Below are 23,790 nucleotides of genomic sequence, written 5' to 3'. Positions count from 1 at the left end.
TAACTGATTAAAATATCCTGACATTACATGAGATTGTGATAAATACACCCCCCCCCCCCCCCCCCCCCCCCGATACCCATTGGGTATATCATAATTGAATATAATCCTGACATTACATGAGAACGTGATAAATGAAATATCCCCCCCCCCCATACCATATGGGTATATCATAATTGAATATAATCCTGACATTACATGAGGATGTGATAAATAAAATTACACCCCCCCCCCCCCCCCCCCCCCCCCCCCGATACCCATTGGGTATATCTTAATTGAATATAATCCTGACATTACATGAGATTGTGATAAATGAAATACATCCCCCCCCCATTGGGTATATCATAATTGAATATAATCCCAACATTACATGAGGATGTGATAAATAAAATACACCCCCCCCCCCCCCCCCCCCCCCCGATACCCATTGGGCATATCTTAATTGAATATAATCCTGACATTACATGAGATTGTGATAAATGAAATACATCCCCCATATCACATGGGTAAATTATAATTAATTATAATCCTGACATCACATGAGAATGTGATGAATAAATTAAATGCCTATCGGTCAATGTTACATGGGTAACATACCCATAATACATGTACTACTATAGTAGTACTTATACATGTATTCTGGCAATATATGCAATAAATAGCTTGCATCCCCATATCACAGGTGTATGTGATAAATGATTATGTCCTATATAACTTCACATTGAACTGATACTTAAACTATACAGTCATGATGATATATCCATCATATCATATGGGTATGTGATAAACAGTTTGTCTCACGATTATCAAGCACATTATTTCAATGATGTGACATTCATTTACAACTAAGAATAAGACTAAGATAAAAATAATGAAGATTGAAAAAACCAGTTACACAATACTCAAACTATATAGAGTGATAGGGACATATCACACTGATGACATAACAATTTCAATTATAAGTGTACTTGTAAAAATCTGGCGTCATGAAAAACGCAAAAGTACTATATGATAATAATATTGTTTGTGGTTTGTTGTCATAATAGAACAAAAAGAGGGAGATGACAAGAAGTTGATATCAGTATTGTTACCCTAGGTTGATATCATCTGTATAAAGCTGACTTTATAGTAAACACTAAGAGGGTGATATCATCATTATTACCCCAGGTTGATATTGTTTGGTAAATTGACATCATGGAATACAAAGAAGGTAATATCAGCATTATTACCCTAGGTTGATACTGTTTGGTAAATTGACATCATGGAATACAAAGAAGGTAATACCAGCATTATCCCAGGGTGATATCGTTTGGTAAATTGACATCATGGAATACAAAGAAGGTAATATCAGCATTATCCAATATAGCCCACAGTAGAGGTACCCCTTGACTCTGACTGGTCAATGCTGCTACGATGTGTAGTGCTGGTGGTTGGTCTTTGTAACTGAAACAAAATGTATGTCTGATTATTCCTAAAAGGCAAAACCTATCAAGGAGTTTTTTTTTTGTATTGAGTGGAAATTTTGGGAAGAAATCAAACATGTTTCTTATCAAATTTACATGTTTCAGGCAAATTATTTAACACAATTTAAACAAATTATCTGGGATAACACATACAAATTACTTGATCACAAATAAATATTCAAAACACACAATGTCATTCATTTATGTGACAACCTTTTAAAGACTTCTCTACAAATCTCTAAATTTTTATGACACAGAAACAATCTATTTAAAAAAAAAAATCTGTAATATAGGAATAAACTGTGTATATGACAAATTTTTCAAAATAAAATAGCACTTCATTTTTACAAATCGCAACAACAATTTGTTTGTAAGGAGGACTTATATGCATCGCAGGAATTTCCCAGACGGCAACTTACCGATGTTACCAGCTCATTAGTATGTAATATTGAGAATTTGATTGACAATTACCGAGACATATGTCTATTTTGTAACTGATGTCACCACTGAGCCATACTTATGCCTTTCTTGATTATTAGAACAGTGAAGTAGCACCACGGGTAAAGTCATAAAACTATGTAAGTGTCCGGAAGAAACCATTCCATGTACAGGTTATAAGCTGGCATAAACATATTTGTATTTTTGACTCAACTTTACTATTATACTTTGGTAAGCTTGCTAATCTTTATTCAGCACCATCAATGTATGAAAGAAGTCGGCAACAAATTGTAAATATTGTTATTATGAGTGGTGTACCAGCACTGCAGTTACCCATCGAGTGGTGTACCAACACTGCAGTTACCCATCCCCTTCAATGAATTGCCTTCCATTTAACATTTACATGGTTCACTTAGACCATGTAGGTGTACTACCCATTTCAAAATACTGCATGCGTTGCTACTTTTGCTGATTTTGACTGGATTGGGGCAACTCTGAACATTTCTTGGGTCTTGAAGGCTCTGTAATTAATGTGGGGGTTAGGAAATGTCTTATTTGGTCAAAAACTTATATCTCAAAAAGTACTTGGTCAGTACTTGGACATCTGTTGCTTTTGGAATCACTGTATCCTTAATATTTCTTTTTCTATACATCCCTAGAATGATGCATTCCCATTAAATTGCAGCCCAATCTGCTCAGTAGTTTTGGAATTAAAGATTTTTTACCATAAGGACACATTTTTAGCCCTAATTTGCATATTACTGATGGAATCGTCATGTCATGAACAAATCTTAATTAACTTTCCCCCGAAGAACGTTCCCACCAAATTTCAGGCCAATCTTCACAGTAGTTTTTGAGTTTAAGTTTTTTGACCAAAAATCACATTTTTTTACCCTAAACGCACATCTCTAATGCAATCATTTTCATTTGAACAATTTCCCAAATAGACACCCAAAGTAACATGACCACCAAATATCAAAGCAATCGGTCCTGCAGTTTTTGACTTTAAGTTGTTTACACACACACACACACACACACACACACAAACACACACACACACACACACACACACACACACACACACACACATACAGACAGACACTTAGCGATGACTATAGCACTACTGAACCTTATCAGTGCAGTTGTGCTAAAAAACTCACCTATATCTATTAATTTATTTTTTATATGATGATAGAATATTTCTATACTTCTCCATCATTTTATTGTTATTACATCCATGACACACACAGTAGTCACCCCTTCAGTAAATATATGTACCCAAATTTCTTGTGCAATTTGTGTAAATATTATAACATAAGAAATGTGGAAATGAGTTTCCGCTGGGTTGGCATGCGGCCACACCATTTACAAAATAGATATGTGTCTCGGTAACTGTCAATCAAACTCTAAATATTATGGACTAATTAGCTGGTCACATCAGTAAGTTGCCATCTGGGAAATTCATGCGATGTGTGTATCAAAATCTGTTGTGCATCAACTCTACCTTTCAATTTTGGACAAATTTGCTATGTATGTGAGTATTCAGATTTCTATGTCTCTGTTAAGTGTTGTTCATTTTGTGCACTGTGTATCTCTATAGTCTTCCCTACAATCCTGCTTCATTGCAAGTAGAACAAAGTCATGATGATGGCCACGTACAGTAAAGGATTAAAAATCCACATTGGATTAGGATTAAAATTTAATCCTTCCTAGAAGACATAGCCCAAAACTGTTTTGTGGAATGGCAGAGTTATTGTCCAAATTTAGATTTCATCTTGACGATAAATAGACTGTAAGATACGTCGTGACGTTTCGCCCTCACCGGCCTCCTCTCACACGACTGTACTACTCTGCACTAGTATGTCGGACACTTCAAAAGATTTGGGCCCCACCCTGAACTAGTGATTAGAAGGTCATGCAGAGGTCGTCATGTAGATTAGAAATCAAATATGTAGAATAGCTTGTACGTCAGGCGATAAGAGTGGATGTTGCCATGGTAATATATGTCAATCACTCGGTCGGCAACATCCGCTCTGGGATTGGACTTGCATAACCACCGATAATACCACCACGTAAATAAACACACACACATGTGTAGGCCAATATACATTACCAATAATGACCGATAATGACCAATACAACTAGTTTGAAACTCTCCTAAAATAACGTACTTGTACTTCAAATTTTCATGTTCAGTTTTGAAATAAATGTAACAGAGTCATGGATGACGGCAAAACGCCAACAAAGTCCACAATCGCCACATTCAAACTTACGTCGTCTGTGGTGTACAATTACACCCTAAAAAAAGGTGATCTGTGTTTCCTACAGAAGATCGTTTCACGTCCTATTTACGTGACTTATTTTGTGTCCCGTTACGAAAAAAAGATCATGAACGTGCTGGGGTTTGCAAGTTGTGTTTCGACCACGTGAAACAAGAGGCGAAATAACAAGAATTATAGAACCTGGTTGACCCTTGATTAAATCGATGACTTTGGGTGCTAGGTAATATATGATCGACTTCCCGTAACCAGTCGGTAGTATCGCGAACACGTCTCTTCCAGTGCAAAAAACCTCCAGACATTCTCTCTGCTTCTCTTTCAACACTATTCCAAATTCATGGGAAGACTTCGTAGTGGCATTCACGACAGACATTTTGCTGGTAACTCGACGTACTTTGTTAAAATGCTTTAATAGGTCAAACTGAGAACGTAATCGAGTATACATTACATTGTTTACACATCATAAGATACAAGACGGTTGTGGGCGGAATGTATGCTAATATCGGTGACGCAATTTTTGATTACGTCGCCAATGAAATTAAAATAAATTAACATAAAAGTGTCATTTAACGGCCTCTAATCGTGTGCATGCCTGTGATTGGTCGCAACCAGTTCTGGTTGGAAATGCTGGGAAGAGTGCAGTTCGATACAGACGTGTTAGGGGTTGGCCGATGGTTGAGGGCGCCCCGTCACGGCGTACCTTACAGACTAGACGATAAAGGTCAGGTCAAGGGTCAAAGTTTGACTAGTATGTGTACTCATAACAATGTGGGTATATACACTTAAATAGTCTCTTGGTATAAAACTTCTAAATATTTGAGCGGTTTAGTATTTGACCTGAAAGAGGAAAGTCAAGGTCAAAGTTTTATCGTCCTGCTGAAAGCTGAACTCTATAAGAATACATGTAGGTGCAGACACTTGAATGGTTTCTCTAGCTACAAAACTATGTAAGTTATTGAACAATTTGCTCTTTTACCTTGAAGATGGTGTCAAGGCCAAAGTATAAACAGGAAGTTTACCTCTGATAATGTGGGTGTAGACACCTGAATTCAGTCTGTGTATTCAACTTCTTGAGTTAGGGTATAAAGACAAATTTTGGCTATTTGACCTTGACATTGTTGATTGGGATCAATAGTTAAGGCCTCATTACAAAGTTTATGATTGATAATGTGAGTTAAACATTTGAATGGTGTATGTATCAAATCTTTGGAGATATAGAGCAAAATGAGTTGATCAAAAATATGGCAGCCATTTTGACATATATGTCAAGGTTGCAAAATTAAGTAACGAGCATATGTCTAAGATAATGTGTCACCTTTGTGCCAAGTTTGGTTGAAGTAGGTTACTGCATGTCCAAGAAATGCAAGTGCATGTATGGACGAACAAACGAACAGATGGACAAACAGAACCCAAAGTTATAGCCCCTTCTGGGCGTTGCCCTTAAGGCTCCATTGATAAATTAACCCTAATGTGATGACCAGGGACTGACATATAGCTGTTTAAGTTCAATAACAACTGTTGCTATTGTTGTGAGATCAGTTCAAATTCAATACTTACTTCATAACGCAGACACTTAAGTTGGGCTTCCCAGGAGCCGTTTTCTTGTACCCATAGTCTGGTAAATACACATCAAATGCAATATGGATTGGCAATGACTTGTCACACTTTGATCTGTGAATAAAGGAAGCAATATAAATGTAATAACATTGAACTTATCCTGTAGAATATATGATACAGCCAATCATGGGTGGCACTCCTGAATATCCATTTTTTTCTACTGTAAGGAAGATATATATTATGGCTGAAATGTGTGTGTGTGTGTGTGTGTGTGTGTGTGTGTGTGTCCGTCCATCTGTGTCATCGTTTTCTCCAAAACGGCTGGCTCAATTCAAACGAAATTTGGCATAAGTGTTCCATTGAGTAATGGCAAGAACTGGTTAGGTTTTGGTAAATCTTCCATGAATATTAATGAGCAATTTGTCCTTTGTATAACAGATTTATGGTTTGGGTCTTGATCAGCACCCATATCTGAATGTGATAAGCCAACCTAAACATCAGACTTCAATCAAATTGGAGAATCAAAGAAATTGACATAATTTGAAGTTTCAATAATTACCTTCGGTTTGCACACAAATTGACATTTTGTATTATGTTCAACTTTTCAAGCACTGCACCTGTAAAAGGACAAAACATAGCTAATCAAATGATGTCACAGTTTTACCTTGAAAGTTATTAGTTATTAGAGGGGCAAGTCGCTAACAATGGACAGTTATATGCATGTTGTACTTGGTGTTCCTATGTGCTAGCATTGTCAATGTTACTTAGACTGCCATATGCTTAGCAGGTATCGTCTGTGCTAGCATCGTCAATGTTACCAAGGCTGCCATATACTTAGCAGGTATCGTCTGTGCTAGCATCGTCAATGTTACTTAGACTGCCATATGCTTAGCAGGTATCGGCTGTGCTAGTATCGTCAATGTTACCAAGGCTGCCATATACTTAGCAGGTGTCGGCTGTGCTAGCATCGTCAATGTTACTTAGACTGCCATATGCTTAGCAGGTATCGTCTGTGCTAGCATCGTCAATGTTACTAAGACTGCCATATGCTTAGCAGGTATCGTCTGTGCTAGCATCATCAATGTTACCAAGGCTGCCATATACTTAGCAGGTATCGGCTGTGCTAGCATCGTCAATGCTACCAAGGCTGCCATATACTTAGCAGGTATTGTCTGTGCTAGCATCATCAATGTTACCAAGGCTGCCATATACTTAGCAGGTATTGTCTGTGCTAGCATCGTCAATGCTACCAAGGCTGCCATATACTTAGCAGGTATCGTCTGTGCTAGCATCATCAATGTTACCAAGGCTGCCATATACTTAGCAGGTATTGTCTGTGCTAGCATCATCAATGTTACCAAGGCTGCCATATACTTAGCAGGTATCGTCTGTGCTAGCATCGTCAATGTTACCAAGGCTGCCATATACTTAGCAGGTATCGTCTGTGCTAGCATCGTCAATATTACCAAGGCTGCCATATACTTAGCAGGTATCGGCTGTGCTAGCATCGTCAATGTTACTTAGACTGCCATATGCTTAGCAGGTATCGTCTGTGCTAGCATCGTCAATGTTACCAAGGCTGCCATATACTTAGCAGGTATCGTCTGTGCTAGCATCGTCAATGCTAATAAGACTGCCATATGCTTAGCAGGTATCGTCTGTGCTTCAATAATGCTCTTCAGTTCTTTACCATTAGCAATTTCCCTTATGTTGATCACTCACACAACAATGATACCAGTGCATGGGTTGTACTACTCATAAATACCTTCATGTGCCATTACAAATCTCACACCAAAGAATAAAATTCAAATTGTTTTGATCAAACATGCACTTATAATTAATCAAGGTGAAATAGACAAATTTATATCTCAGTACAAAATTTCACAATGTCGCAAGCAGTTACTACAAAGTTGTTCATTACAGCATGACACAAATTTTGAAATTCACGTTCTAACTGTAATTTGTATTTTAAGACTGTTACTTGTGATCATTACAACTGGGATATTAGCATTCATACCATGCACAAACCAAATACCAAAAAATATGGAATTTATACCCTGGTTGTTCTACGTCACAACAACATGTGTTTACATCACTGGTTCTGCTGTGTTTGAAATATGAGTCAAAACATTCAATCAAAATGGCCATTACTTTCCCTGATTTTTCTTTGACATTTATACTGCCACTGGTATAATTATGTTATTCTCCAATAATTTTCTTCATTCAGCTGGAAAATACTTGTCCAGCGACTCATAGTGACAAAGCCCCCTAAGGTCACTCATATTTTCTTTGGCTGAACAAAGAAAAATATTTGGGAATCGTATCTAAACAATGACAGTATATTTTGACATAATACATGTATAATAATATGTAGACTAGTTTGTATTTATGATGAATGTCAATGTACTTTACCTGTGCTATGGGCATCACAGGGATGTACTAAAGGCTGACTTTACCTGTGCTATGGGCATCACAGGGATGTACTAAAGGCTGACTTTACCTGTGCTATGGGCATCATAGGGATGTACTAAAGGCTGACTTTACCTGTGCTATGGGCATCACAGGGATGTACTAAAGGCTGACTTTACCTGTGCTATGGGCAACACAGGGATGTACTAAAGGCTGACTTTACCTGTGCTATGGGCATCACAGGGATGTACTAAAGGCTGACCTTACCTGTGCTATGGGCATCACAGGGATGTACTAAAGGCTGACCTTACCTGTGCTATGGGCATCACGGGGATGTACTAAAGGCTGAATTTTATCACCATAAAACGTTCTAGCAGGTCTGGCAGAAGTTCGTAATTCCTTGCATTCTTTCTGTAGTTTCTTATACTCTGACCAGTTCCTTGGTTGTGGTGTTGATACTCCTTGTCTTTTAGCAGCTCTGTTGTCGCTTTCCATATGATCCATGGAACCCATGGCTTTCATACTATCACATACATTCTGTGACATTCGCACCATTGTCTCTGAACTCTTCATGACTTCATTTGACATTCTCATCAGTTGTTGTAGTTTGAGAACATTACTGGTGTCCATCTCCAGCTTCTCTCGTGTGGCCATTTCAATACTGCTTGGTAGTACACCCTGTTTGATTGTGGGTAATTCATTCATGGGCAAGTTTTCAGCCAGGTTGGGTAGCATCATCTGACTGTAATTCCACTTTGAATATTTCATGGCAGATGAGGAATGTTGTTCATTGTTGATGGCTAATTGTGGTTTGCATAAAGTCTGTGCATTGACTAGATCTCTAAACACATCAAATACATCATTGATATCGACTGAAGATGACTCATTAGCATGAATCTCAGGTACTTTTGTATTTGACAGCACTGATTTATCATTATCAGAGCTGTCTGATGAATCTGGGTCCCTTTTTGATCCTGTCTGTTCCCAACTTTTAGACCTTTTCCTAACTTTAGGCTTTTCCTTCTCAATGTCCTTGTCCTTTGATGGAACACCTATGTCTTTGGTATGATCACCTTTCACATTTGACCTTGATTTATCACTCAATAGTTTCAATCTCTTTCTGCTTTTTTGATCACTTTTCTCACCACTTTGCTTTCTTTCAATTTTTCTTTTGAATGCCAACAGATCAACAGAGAATGCCTTGACTTCAGGTTCAGGTGGTAAGATTGGTATGAAAGGACCATCTGAAAAGTAGGAGGATGAGGCCGATGATAGGGCTAGGTCTTCGTTATCAGATTCAGAGCCACCAGGTGTAGATTTGGGAGAATCTTCACTACTTCCAGTTGACATAGATAAATCTGTGTGGTTCCTGAAATGTCGCCCCTCATAGTCACTACTTGTACTTCCTGGCTCATAACTTTCAGAACTCTCTGGTTGTGAGCTGAGATTGAAATACGGAGAATATCGCCGTTTTGGGTGATATCGCTCAATGCGTATGGCCCTTTCATGCTTTGTGAACTGGGACCTAACAAAAAAATGCAGACACACAAAAAAGTGAGTTTTGATTTAATCTCCAAGTGTTGCTAATTGGATTGTCACTACCATATGACACAATTATCGATCATAAACACCTACAATTTAATTTAGAACAAGTGTCAAGTTAGTGGATTGGAGATGAATGGAAAACTCAAATTTTACAAACTTTACAGCAGAATGAAAAAATTATTATAAAATGTCAAACGACTAAATCTGTTCTGCAAATATTGAGTTTTCTGCACATTTATTGAATGATAAGATCACTATTAACAAATTATTTAAACTTCATATTCTGATCACAATGAGAATACGTAATATCAACCAACACAAATTTTTTCTGCAAATATTGTGTTCAACTTTTCCATAGTTTTAAAGTTATATCACTAAACCTGAATAGAAACCTAATGATTTTATTGTTGAAGTGTAACTTTTATGTTGACCTGTAATTTTGGCAGCATCCTGGATGACTGAGATTGAAGTGGAATTTAGTATAATTTCAAATTGAACAATATCCTCTACAAACACAGAGACACAGGAACGAAATCACAAAACATCATACTTCCAAAGATATGTGCCATAATGGAAACTTTGTATTCAAAAATCAGTGAATGACGTTTTGGACTTTTGAGCAGATATCAACACAAAATGAAGCCTATCTCAACTTCTGAACAGTATGTTACTATTGCTAGTGGAGAGAAAGTTTTGTACTGAGTTACAAGTGGATCAATGCATTTTAATCCATGATTCTGTAGTTTGCATGACAACCACCATCATAACTTACCCCTGATGTCTTTTCACTATGTATCCCAACCTTAGCAGATGACTGTATACCTGTGGGAGATGACAGTGTATCAATGCATTAAAGCACAACTGAGAACTATGCATGCATTCAACTACTTTTAGAAGGTTTAATGAATGGGACATCTTTCAGTACAGGTGGGTTGATTTACATCTGGTACCATACGTGCAAGGCATAGTTGATTGTTGCTATGATCATATGGAGTAAATTTTGTAACCAGATCATGCAGATGCTTTCCTTTGGCTGATACACTACTGTGTAGTTAATATCAATACTTCTGTATTTATTTTTAATTTCTAAAATGTTTCAAATATCGTTAGGTATTACAATTCAAACATTAAAAATTGTCTTTCAATAACGACATTTATAGTACATTATCATATTGTATAACACACCTGGTAATAGTCCAATGGAATATCCTTAGGTATAACCATTGAATAAGCTTCTTGCACAGATAAAGCAACTGAACTGTAATACAGCTCCAATGCACCCTGTAAAAAGAAAGAATGACAGTTCAAAGTACATGACTGTACATTGTGTACCTAGTACTACCAGTGTATTTTTATTGTACACTATAAGCAGCCAACATTAAAAATATGACCTCGGACTGTAGTATGAGCATTGGAAATAAAAGTTTGCTGTAACTACGTTATGTTGTTCAAGAAAACATAAACTACATTGTAATTCTCAGTCAAAATCAAGAATATTTCAAATGGTAAAATTTGTATATGTCCTGAAGCAAAGCGACATGAATATGTACTAATGATGTGATACGTGTGCTGGGTTTGAATGCAATTGGATATTGCATATCAGAGAAATGATAGCCACCTCCCCACCAAGGTAAAAACAAACAAACAAACAAAAACATCAGTGGTCATTGTACAAATTTGCTTAAATAGATATACTAACATTTTTCAATACCATAGAGTAGATGAATGTGAAATAGAAGATTGTTGATTTCCCTGAAAATAAGACGGTCAACTCACAAATTAATTTCAATTCAAAAGGACTGGGAACAAGCTATCATTATAGCAAGATTTGTCTATGTTTATGTCTTGCACTAATAATTACTATACTTTCAGTAAAATGGTTTTATAAAGATGGTTTGCTTTCACATTACAAATAAATTGACTGTGTACTATGTACATGTAGTGTAAATATTGTCTAAAGTTAACCCGTGTCTCTTACCATATCAATCAGAAATAGTGCTTCTTCGGGATACAACCATTTCTTGCCGTTTCTGTGATGACCCATGGTAAGCCAAAATTTACCCTGAAATCAGACACACAAAAATGTTTTGAACTGTTAAGTACTTAGCTTGTTAATATATTAACAGAATTTGACATGGAACTAGACAAAACCTCTGAAAACCTACTGGAAGGTTAACTTCATAGATGTCTAGCACTAATAGTTTCATTATTGTATCCTCTATTTTCTGATCAATATCAATAGCGGTGGCGTTCATGTCCGGTTTGGAGGCAGACACAAATTTGTGTAAGCTGCAAACGACAGTTGGCGAATCTTGCTTTCCTGGTCGGATATCAGTTTAAAATGACCTACAGAAATGAATTTACTTTTAAAATGTTTCACAGAAGTGTATAATTATTCAGTGGAAACATTTAAAATACCAGATACCTTTGATACATTACTAAACATCAATATCGATTATGTTTACATGTGGAAAGTAGTTGAAGTGCTGTTTACTTGTTTGCAGTGAAAGTACCTAACTAATTTGCATAGTTATGTGGGCGACTAATTTGCATAATTATTTCATACTTCAGAACTTGCGATGGCCAAGAAAAATAGTGAAATACTTTATGAACCAACTAAATTTTTTTCAAAAAGTGGGTAACAACCTGAAAGAAGCATACAGTATGTGCTTAAAAACAAATGCATCTATTTGCCTATTCTCATCAGGGATTGGTTTTGTTTTAGGATCTATTTTATCTCAATTTATCTCATGTTCATAGCCAACAGTAAAAATACCAATTTTATTTCTGACTGTACATCAACGTACACACTGTGTGGTACATATGTAACAAGTCATTGAGAATGACATAGTCCCCGCTATAATTGGGTTTTAAGGAATTATCACTACTCTGATCACGCAACAACATTTGTGAACCTAAAACAAACAGACTTAGATATGTTGTGTGTGCTTGTTGGACATGGAATATGCCTCCAACAATAAAGGATTGGTTGGGTATGGGGGATCATATCACGATGAAAATGGAGTCTGAGTTATGGCTTTGGACATGGAAATTCACAAACAAAATGGCTACCAGGCAGCCATATTGGATCGTATCACGACGAAAATGGATATGCACATGTATGTCATAGAACGCTGTCCTAATACCAACTTTGAATGAGATCTGTTAAAGCATGTCTGAGTTATGGCTTTAGACAGGGAAAATTTGCAAAGAAAATGGTTGCTAGGCGGCCATATTGGATCGTATCATAAAACAAATTGACGTGCATATGTATGCCATAGCATGTTGCCCCTGTGCCAAGTTTGAAAAAAATCGGTCCAGGCAACTCCAAGAAACGGCTGCGGACGGACGGACGGACGGACGGACGGATGGACGCACGGACAGACGGAACCCAATCCATAAGTCCCCGTTCCGGACTTCGTCCGCGGGGACTAATAAGGCCTTTTAATTGGCACCACACCCATGTGGGCCTTAATGGTTACACTGTAATGAAGCCCATGTCAACTACCTTTTTCAAAATTTGACAGTTAAAGTCTTTACATACAATATACAACCAGTGACAGCTAAGCATTTGAAAGCAAAACTTTTTAAACAGGGAAAGTAAATAAATTGGATTAAAAACATTTGGCACAACAGGTTGGACTATAGAGACTTTTGATTTGAACAGTTATATGGCCTCTTTAATGTTAGTGGTACTTGAAATTTGTTTGTGAATGTGAGTTATTATGTAAGACTAAGAGGCCATAAAACTCTTCTTATCAAACCAGGAAATGTAACACAAGTCTCTGTAGTTCAAACATGCTGTGCCAAATGTTAAAAGCTGCAGTAAACTTATTTACTTTTCTTGTTTGTGACAAGTTCCACTTATAAATGCTTGCCTGTCACTGGATGTAAGATTAAATACTTTGTAACTGCTTGCCTGTCACTGGATGTAAGATTAAATACTTTGTAACTGCTTGCCTGTCACTGGATGTAAGATTAAATACTTTGTTTCTGATCCCACAAATGTAAAATTATAGTTGTACCCTTGTGTAATGCTGCAATTTTCAGATTATTATCAATATATACAAATTTTAATAAACCAAAAAATAAACGCATGGCTAACATTTAAGGGTCAAATTGCACTCACTCTCTTTATTTTAATACTAATAGTGTGAAATTGATTTTTGTCTCAAAAGCTATTGAAACTATCATTTCCAACAGATGTGTCACTTGCACTCATCATTTTGACTTAGCAAGGTATTCTCTTCTGCATTACATGTTCAAAACATTTTTAATACAGAACAGACTACTTCAAATTATGTATTCAATAGTGTAACAGCATTGACACTACCAAACGGAAAGACTGTTGAGGTTTTTTTAGGCTGCACAATGTTTATTTTCACCTAACACTACGATTTTTGTTACAAATGACACATTTCAAACAAAATACAGGCACTGATAACACACACACATGAAATGTAATTTTTATCTTACAGTGAACACAAACAGTTTTCGTGTTTGTATCTTTAGTTTCATCCAACAGTCACTCTAGTTTAGTGGTACATGTCCATGTTGTTAACATCATTAATGGCATTTGTACAGGGCAATTTTAGTAGGCTAAATTTCTCTTGATAAAGCACCCTATTCAGCTACTTCACATCCAGTGCATAATTATCATAGATAAATGTTGAAAACATCTGCAGGACTTTTTGAAATGATCATTTGTATAGCACAATTTTACTTGGCTAAATTAAATCTTGTTATGAAGCTGATAAAATATAGCCCTGGAACCAAAATGATAAGTAAGTGTTTATTGGGGGCAGTTACATGAAGTCCAAATATGGTATATTTGTCACCTAAGGATGCTACTTATATATTCAATGTTTACATCAGGGTTTACTCATTTGCATGAACAACTTTTGGTTCATGATTTCTCATTGAGTTAGATAGGGTCAGAAATGAATCAATACCATGGGTAGGTGTAGACTACTTAGTTTATGATTAACACTCTGTAATTTGTCCCTTTTCCCTTTGCCTGTTTATAGTGCTTATGGTATATGCTGTTCAATCTCTCATAACCGCCACTTGTAACTAGAATTGCAAAAAGCTGTTAGTACGGTTTGAAAATATCCCCAATCAGCTTCTTCGTCACCATGGAGTATTCAAATGAGGAGAGTTTGCAGATGAACACATATTTAAATGAAGTGATATCCAGATAAACACACGAAAAGAACAGAATCTTGTCCATCTCAACTTACAATGTCAAAACACCTAAATATACTTAGCACATCAAAATAGAATCACTTACTCTTTCTACTGTGATTTCTGCTTGCCCACGGTCAGGATGCCAAGTTGCTTGTGCCACACTGCCACTGCATCATACAAACATTAACAAAATAATAAAAAATCTGTGTTCCATTCAATTTTGATTAGTATTCAGGCAGTGATACTAGAAGTGATATATAGCATATCATTTTTATCAAAACACGGTGTATGTACATCTGCCAGTTGAGGCATCTCACCTTTGTTCCAAGTTTGAACAGAATTGGCCATGGTAAGCGTTGAACCATGTGTTTTATTAAATTTCCAAAAATTTCAGTAATAAATGATAATTTTTGCTCAGATCTGCACTCATGCCATCTTACATGGGGACCTTACAAGTTTTTAATACCATACGCCTTCTTGAAGTTTACTGTGGGGTATTCTAATAGATACTAGTATATTTTATTTGATGAAATATGTTTACTTTGTTGTTAAATGAGACGCTAAAAAGGTGACGTGAGTGAGTGGGCTAAAACTTATGCCACCATGAAGGTATTGCAATGCTCTTGTTGGCAAATGGTAAAAATCAGATAAATAAATCATTGACTGTGAAGCACCCCAGAATTACAACTATTTATGTATATCGAGTCTAGTGGTTTTCATTTGTATTGCCCATTTCTAACATATGGGGACATATCATACTAAGTATTTGGAAACTTCAAATTAAAAAATTTCTGTACTGCCATCCACAGACACAGATGATAGTCAGGTAGTGTGGGTAAACAACAGTAAAGGTTTGGTGTAGATTGTAGTCTTTTGTTTACTGATGTCTATTACAACCATCAGTGATGCATTTTTCCACAATATTTGAGTTTTAGTCACCTGTTGGCTATGCTTGTCATAGCCTGAATGCTAAAGCAGTCTCTCTATGATGCTACAAAGTGGACGTGGTCTAGGCTGGACCAGAAATACTCAAAAACTCTCGAAATAAGTCCAATGGGAACTGACTGAAAAATTTCATTTTAAGGTGTTTGCAGACACTTTCTTAAAATTTTTAAAACAGAATATGTTTCATGAACATGTCATCTAGCAAAATAGCAATAGTGAATGTGAGTATTTTGAATCACCTTTTTAAGGATGTAAATAACTTTTATAAATATGCAGCAGTGTTTTATTTAAGGGCGGTAAGTAGGTAAAATCTACCGGGGTTCCCACATCATTTTACCGGGGTTCCCCACCTAAACTATGATACATTGCATGGGAAGCACTACCAGTTTTACCTCTTTCCCCCTTTCTGTTACCGGGGTTCCCAAACCTTAGCAAAAACACTGTGCAGCAAAAATTATTCCCCAAAATGTATAAACTTAGTTTCTGCCCTTTTCAGCTACACTGACATATTTTTGTGCACTAACAAATAATTATAGCCTTAGTGTGATATTGTGTCATGCAGTAATGACATCTGATAACTATTTTGAGATAATTTATTTCTTTCAGTTGAGGAAATAGGAATGACATCAGGGATCCAGGACCATACAAGTCTAAGACAAGTAGTGACAAACCCATAAGTTGCAAGTGTTTCCAGTTGAATGAAGAAAATATTAAGAAAAGATATAATTATACTTGCACACTAAGCTGGAAAATGGCAGAATAATTCCAGTTTTCAGCAATATTTTGAGCACCACAGACCAAATAACGTGGACATGGACTGTCATGAAAATAAATACTATTTTTTGGAAAATGCACAACTTGGCATACGATATGGTATAACACCTCTTAAAATGCACAACTTACAGCCGGGCTCCCCTTTCTTCAAGTAATAATTCCTTTTGAGATGTGTACACTTCCTGTAAGCGATACTGCTGCCATGGTGAATTATCTGGGGCAAAATCTTTTTCTCCTCTTACAGGTAAGGTCGTATTCTTCTTTCGTAGACATAACAAATCTTTACCACTGTAGATGATAATTCATAAATATGTTGTTATGACAATACTTTTATCATATAAACATTAAAATTACATTGTGAACTAAAAATAGGACAATGTACCAGTAAAACAAGAAAATGAAGAAAACATACATGTACAATAAAGATAAAATAATTTTACAACAAATCCAGAACAAAGGCTCAATCATTTTTTTCCTTCCGAAAGGAAGGAGATGTATTAGGGGTTGAAAAGTCTGAGTGTGTTTGTGTGTGTGTCTGTATCACCATTTTCTATAAAACGGCTGGCTCAAATCAAACGAAATTTCGTAAATGTGTTCCGTAGGGTAATGGCAAGAACTGATTAGGTTTTGGTAATAATCCCATGAATATTAATGACAATTTGAGTAATTAATCGATCGATTGTCTGGTCGCACATGCGCTTCGTGTCGAAAGTGCGCCACCAACGTTGATGTAAGGTAAACCAGGAAGCTACGGTAATCTGTTCTACACTGAGAATATTGAATCTAATTTTTTATTTAATTGCAATTGTTCATGATTAGTTCTGCAGTTGTCTTTACTGGAGTTAATGTAGGTAGAGTTATTTTGTGTTTTCCCGTGGATCTGCAGACTGCATTGGCTGGAAAAACACAGGGGAAAAAGATCGAAGTGGGGGCATTCAGTGATGCGCTGTGACCACTAACAATTCCTTCTCTTTGTTGGCCTTTATTAAAACTCTTACTATGGTGAGAGCTATGCTACAACGTTCTATAAAAGCTTCACATTACATGTTGTAGTTGGCCATAAGATCGCATCTGCAGGAAATCATACGATCTCTTCACTATTTCAAAATTTAAAATCTTGTTTTTACTTCGTTCGATACTCGCGCATGTTTCTGTTTCTGAAAGCATGCATGGGGAGCTGAGATCATTGGTCAAACCAGGTCAGCTTCAACTTCTGGGTGAAATCATCAGCTTTCTACCAAAAATTCTTGCTGGAGAATTCGCCAACATAAATCCATATGATCTTTTCTTCGATCAAATTTGAAAATCTTCTCTCTTTGTTTTAATATAAATCTTTCAATACTAAGGGCAAGTTTGCTGCCAGAATGCGTGCATTTATTTGTAGAAATAACATTATCACAACAATGCAAATGAGAAAAGTAAATGTTGTTACTGTGTTGCAATGTTGGGCAGTGCACTTTCCGACATTGATTGGCTTTGTTCTAGACCGTTCAAAGTATTCGGGTTGCTTGTATTGAAAGGTACGTACATCAAAATATAAAGAAATGCATATGCAACTTGAGTCAGTCTGAATAAACAGATGTAAAATCCGACGATTCGAATAAAAATTCTTTATCAAGGTATTTATCGGCAAGCTTCAGACATATTAGGTAAACACCTGAATATATCTGAATGTGTGATTAACGGTTATACATGTGAAAAGTTCTAATATTATATCGAAATATTTATCGATGAGTTTCGGTCCAGATCTGAATTTTATATTTTGAGAAACCATGTACCAAGCGAACTTGCAAGCCATGGAAATTCACCTCATTGTGGCGTGCATCGCGAAATTCTTGAACTGAGTGTTATATATAGCCTTAAAGGATACTGTGAACCGGAAAATTATTGCGCAGTCTTATTTTCGCGCTTTGGGAGATCACGGTGATTACGCGCAGTTTAATTTTCGCGCAAGGCCGTCAGTGGATTTTTTGTGTGAACATAAACAATACGTTGAGCTGAGAACAATGAAATTTGACACTGATTGATGGGCAGTATTGCTCTGTCGGCATCCGTCAGTTGCAGTGCTCTATTGTTTCCAACTGCGAAGATACTGTGACACGTTGACTTGTGACAAATGTAGGTGTTAATTTGTTCAATTATGTACTAAACAAGTTACCAGATCACACAATACGAAAGTCGGGTAGCTCACAGCCTCAAAGCAGGAGCCGTCAACACACATGCGTCAATATGGTACAGTCACACGTTTGGTGAAACACTAATCAAATCACGTCAGTGTCTCTGTTTTGCGTCTTTTTGGAATGAAGTTCAAAAGGTCACGTTGGTTACATTTTGATACTCAGTATCCGAAGTCACAGAGAATGATCCGATTGCTACACGTTACTTACAATACTGTATATGATTCTTGTATCAATAAAATGGCATGAACAACCATGCAAACAAAAATACAACTATGGAATATAGAGCGTTGCGGTTGCTTGCATGAAGTGAGCTTCAAGCAGAGACAATTTAGGTAAAGACAACAAGATAAGTGACACAAAACAACAGCCGGTGCCTCTGATGTCGGTTGACGGAAAGCTTTATGACTTTGTTTATATCTGTCATGTTCTAAAATAAACTCCCACGGTGTTCTAGGACTGTTCATGCTGTCAACGTGACTTCCTTTATTGCTGATAACATTAGATAAGATTGCACAAGATGCACCATAGCACATACCATTTCTCCGTAGGGTTGGTCTTTGAATTTTGAAATGTTACATCTTATTGTTGGTGAAATGAAACCGAGTGGTGTGTATTTTTGATTATGGAATGTTTAGTCTATTACAAAATAATTGGCAAGAAATAGCATTTATTACTTAGATACACGTACATTAGTGTTATCAATGCCGACACAACACACAGCCAAAATGGAATGAGCGATGGGAAGAGAGATACTGTTAACTTACGTATACTGACAGCAAACTAAGGCCCGTACACCACACACGTGTTTGTACAGTCACATAATGTGTCGACCAGAATTGAAGTCATCTTTTTGCAAATCAGAGGTAGCAAAGATGTCGGAATTACATGTACCAAGCGAGGACAACAGTATATGATTTGGTATAGCATGTTTACAGAAGGCATTGTTCAATTATCTACAAAGTCAATTATCTACATGTCGAGGTCAACGAAAACATCGATGCGTGCCTCATCAAAACAAACAACGGTTCTACAAAATGGAAGCGAGGGTCTTATCAGCAGTACTCCTCTGAGATTCTATGCAAAATTGGAAATAAAGATTCATAATTCTTTGTAAAACTTCGTTGCAAATACTTTATTGGGTGTTGTCTGAAAACTCGTGTGTCAGTGTGTTTGCGTGTACCGTGTGTGGTTGTATACGGAGTGATTGTAACAAAAAAGAAAGAAGTTAAATACTTGCCGCACACAAGTACATCCGCACAGTTTTAATTTCGCGGTCACGGTCGAGCGCGAAATTGCGCGAATAATTACCCGGTATACAGTATATTGCCGTAACGAGAATCAAAGTATAGAGCGGTATCATGCTTACCATAAAGTATGTAAACTTTCTGATGAGTACTAGCAATGTTACGATCGTTTATTATTTGCCGTGGAAATGAGTGTACATATCCCAATAATTTGATTTCAAAAGCCATTACATCTGTTCCACTACATGTACATAGATTGATATCACAAAGTCATTTCAGATTTCTATAGTTTGGCACACCTTTTCGCCAATTCAGGGGTATATCATGTACTAATAGCCTACTATAACAGATTGTTGCTCCAGCAATTATTATGTGTAGGAACAAAAAGCTCAATATTACCCTTACGGAAGGCATTCAGTTTAAATCATCTACATCAGTTAACCCTTTTATTATATTTTTATAGTTCAGTCTTACATTGTAACTATTACTGTCATATATGTATCACCTACCTAGAGAATAACAAAATCACATCTATGTTACACAGCATGTAAAAGCATATAAACAATAACATGGGTTCTTATTAATCAAAGCAAATTTCTTCATCTGGTGTATCACATAATAGTCATTAGCCCAGAGACTTGTCTCAGTGTCGCTATCTCAAAAAGCTCGCTGCTTCCTGAGGTATAATAATAGTAAACACTGATTAGTCTGTGGGCTACATGTAAATGTAATAATACGATTATATACAAAACATTTTGAAAGTCAAGAAAATAAGGCCTATGTTATTATAACATAGGGTCACTGATACCTGGGTTATACTTAATTTGCTAGCTACCACATAATATCTACCAACCCTGTGGAAAAAGGAAATTTCACAGTCAATTTAGAATTGGATTTGCTTTCAACTTGTACTGTGGTGGCAAGAAATTTTCTTTTCACCATTACATGTGGGGGAGGTAATAGCCACTCCAAAAAAGTAAACAATCTAAGTAGTCTAACTTCGTCAATAATATACAATTTGACCTACATCATGACGTACAACTGAAGTCTGTACCAGAAAAAGACAATTTTCTCAGCAGTAAATTTAATCGGAGTGTCTCGTGACCGGTGCCTGTCAGCAGACAGTGACTCGGCCGCAGTGGACGTGCTGGTTCAGGATTTTTACGGAATCAATTTGATGTGTATTGAAAAACACGCTCTGGTTACCTTTGGGGGGGGGGGGGAGGGGGGGCGACCCTTGGACTCCATCACCCCAGAGTCCACTCATTTGTTAAACCAACAATAAGATTCACCAAAATTGGTAAAAAAAACTTGAAAAGCTTCTAGGGGAGACCCCCTAGGACCCCCCATAAGAGGTAGACATGTTCCAGTTTCAAATCAAAGTTCTTTCCTCCACCTCTTAGTGTCAAGATGCTATGAAACTTTATTTCAAAAATGTTTCAACCTCACGTAGTTGCTTTTTAGAGCTGTCTTGTAAAGTTTGTAAATTATTGTCTGAAAGTGTCTGTGAATAGCCTAAACATTGCCTTTAGAAGTAAAAATCCTCCAGGGCTTCTAGGGGGAGACCCTAGACCCCCCCCCCATTCACACACACTCACACAAGAGGTGGACATATCCCAGTCTCAAAGCTCTTCTCTCTACAACTTACTGTCAGATGCTATGAAACTTTCTTCACGGGGTCAGTGACTTTTTGTCGGCCCAATGGAAAAAAAACCTGACACCCCCCATCCCCCCAAGCTGGAGAAACTGACCGGTCTATCTGAATGTTTGAGCTCACAATCAAGTTTCCGATTTGTATTTTCAGTGTGTCACCATATGGCACAAAAACTGTCAACGATGTTTATTTAATTGAAAATCAAACATATATGAAAATATGTAGTTTTCTAAATATAATCTGTGTGATAGAACAGCATCTTATTACTCTCTGTGTTACCATGTGCAAAAACCAAACAGAAAATTGTGGCAACAAATGTAGGTGTTCAACATTGATGTAAAAAAAAAATCTGGATATCTCAAAGAAGCAAAGAAAAAAAAAGTTGCCAGCATAGGCGAAGGAGAAAAAAAAAAAATTCTCAGGCAAGCAGGTGGGAAAAAAAATAATGACTCTCCACCAATCTTCCAAGCCCTCCCCAGGATATCGAATGGTCTACCCCTAACGTTCACTGATACGTTTCAACCTATTGTTCTAAATGGCTTTGTAACGTTGTTATTGTTGTTGGAAAGATTCTGTTTACTTCATCATACAACCCCAGGATCCTGGAGTTTTAGTTCCATGGTACACTGTAGTATGCATTTTAATGTGACGGTGTACACGTGTGAAACATGTCGTAAGGGACGCTGAAACACATCGTAAGGGATGTCAAAAGCCTAGTTCAAAGGTCACGCCTGTCACCAGTAACAGTTAATTGTGCTGGTGAAAGTAACAGTCACCAGCATGTTGTGCTGGTGACAGGCGCCGGGTTCCAGCACGCCGTTCTGGTGACCGGTGCCTGTCAGCAGACTCGGCCAAATTTAGTTGGCTCTGCTATTACACTAGCTGTTTTCACAATATCTCAGTTTTGGTTGTTTTCAAGATATGCCTCATGATATGAATTCAAGAATTTCCAAGCTATTGAAAGTAACAATTTATGATTTTGTAATTATAGCTACAAACTTCCAACTTCACTTTTACTGGGTGGCTATTAGTAATAGTACTGGGGTCCTCAGTATACAATAGGTTACTATGAATGAAGGAAGCAACCAAAGTGTTTAACAGAGGTTTGGGAACCCTGATAACAGGAAGGGAGAATCATGTAAAGTTGGCATAGTTTCCCCATACAAATTACATCTACATTTTGGGTAAATCCTGGTAAAATCTCGGGTAAAATCACCAGGGATATCACAAGGAACTTTTAGCGTGTGTGCGTATGTGTGTGTGTGATGGATGCATTTGTGAGAATATGTTCACTTATAGTCCTGCTTGCATATGGAATAAGTCGTCCCTTCCTTCTCCTTGTTGATGGTCGAATGTCATTTATCTAGACCTGTGCACCATCCGCAAGCAGGACTACACCAGAACACAAGCACGACACGGCGTACCTCACAGACTAGCAATGCTATTGCTACTGAGAAATGCTTTTGTCTGGTGACATATTACTAGCTCTCACTCAGGATTTCAACTTGCCACTATATCACTACACTACCTACAGATAATATTAACCACTAATACATTATCTGTTTACTAATTGGCCAATTTATATTAATATTGCATGTATATTTGCAACTAGTGGTGCACACACACACACACACACACACACACATGCACACACACACACACACACACACACACACACACACACACACACACGCTACCGCATATGATATGAAGAAGGCAAAAAGCAAATTGCGACCGTACTCACGTACAGAAATATTCAGCGGCGCTTCTCTCCAACATACACGTTCGTGAGGTGCGTTCGTACAAACTACAGTACTAGCCTACACGCTCTAGTGCAGCTTCAAGACAAGACGTAGAGAGAAGACACACTTATCACTACACAGCAAACTTACCCTAGCCGCTGAAATGCTGGTTGCTGTCGAAGGTGTGCCATCTTACACGGTTTATCATGTTTATCATCCATGACCATGTCATCTCGGTTCTGGTAATTCGATCCAGGTTGTGTTTTACTTTTTTGGTAGGAAGGACTTCTTACCTCCATGCTTTGATTGTCAGGATCACCCATTTCGACTGTCGAGCATTTACATGTAAACACGTATGCAAGCCGCAATAGCACAG

The 23,790-nt window shown here is 37.2% G+C and overlaps 1 protein-coding gene across 1 annotated transcript; it reads right to left on the bottom strand.

Moving 5' to 3' along the window:
* Nucleotides 1-1,286: 1,286 nt before the first annotated feature.
* On the bottom strand, nt 1,287-23,646 carry LOC144435534 (uncharacterized). Its single transcript, XM_078124122.1, has 12 exons — nt 23,565-23,646; nt 16,724-16,882; nt 14,979-15,042; nt 11,667-11,750; nt 10,874-10,969; nt 10,461-10,510; nt 8,455-9,668; nt 6,769-7,235; nt 6,399-6,432; nt 6,294-6,351; nt 5,735-5,848; nt 1,287-1,440 (listed from the first exon to the last, which is right to left on the bottom strand). The coding sequence occupies exons 1-12, from the start codon at nt 23,639-23,641 to the stop codon at nt 1,287-1,289; spliced, it is 2,571 nt and encodes an 856-aa protein (XP_077980248.1). The 5' UTR covers nt 23,642-23,646.
* Between the last annotated feature and the right edge of the window lie 144 nt (nt 23,647-23,790).

The sequence above is a fragment of the Glandiceps talaboti genome, chromosome 5, assembly GCF_964340395.1.
Source record: "Glandiceps talaboti chromosome 5, keGlaTala1.1, whole genome shotgun sequence".
NCBI lineage: Eukaryota > Metazoa > Hemichordata > Enteropneusta > Spengelidae > Glandiceps > Glandiceps talaboti.
This window is presented reverse-complemented; position numbering and strand designations above follow the sequence as displayed.

Bases quoted from the DNA above. Each gene is read 5' to 3' on its own strand.
- LOC144435534 (XM_078124122.1), bottom strand. From the start codon at position 23,641: ATGGTCATGGATGATAAACATGATAAACCGTGTAAGATGGCACACCTT. The intron at 15,043-16,723 runs GTAAGTTGTGCA...TGTATGATGCAG, and splicing joins GAAGAAAGGGGAGCCCGGCT to TGGCAGTGTGGCACAAGCAA. The intron at 1,441-5,734 runs GTAAGTATTGAA...ATTTTGTTTCAG, and splicing joins TTAAGTGTCTGCGTTATGAA to TTACAAAGACCAACCACCAG.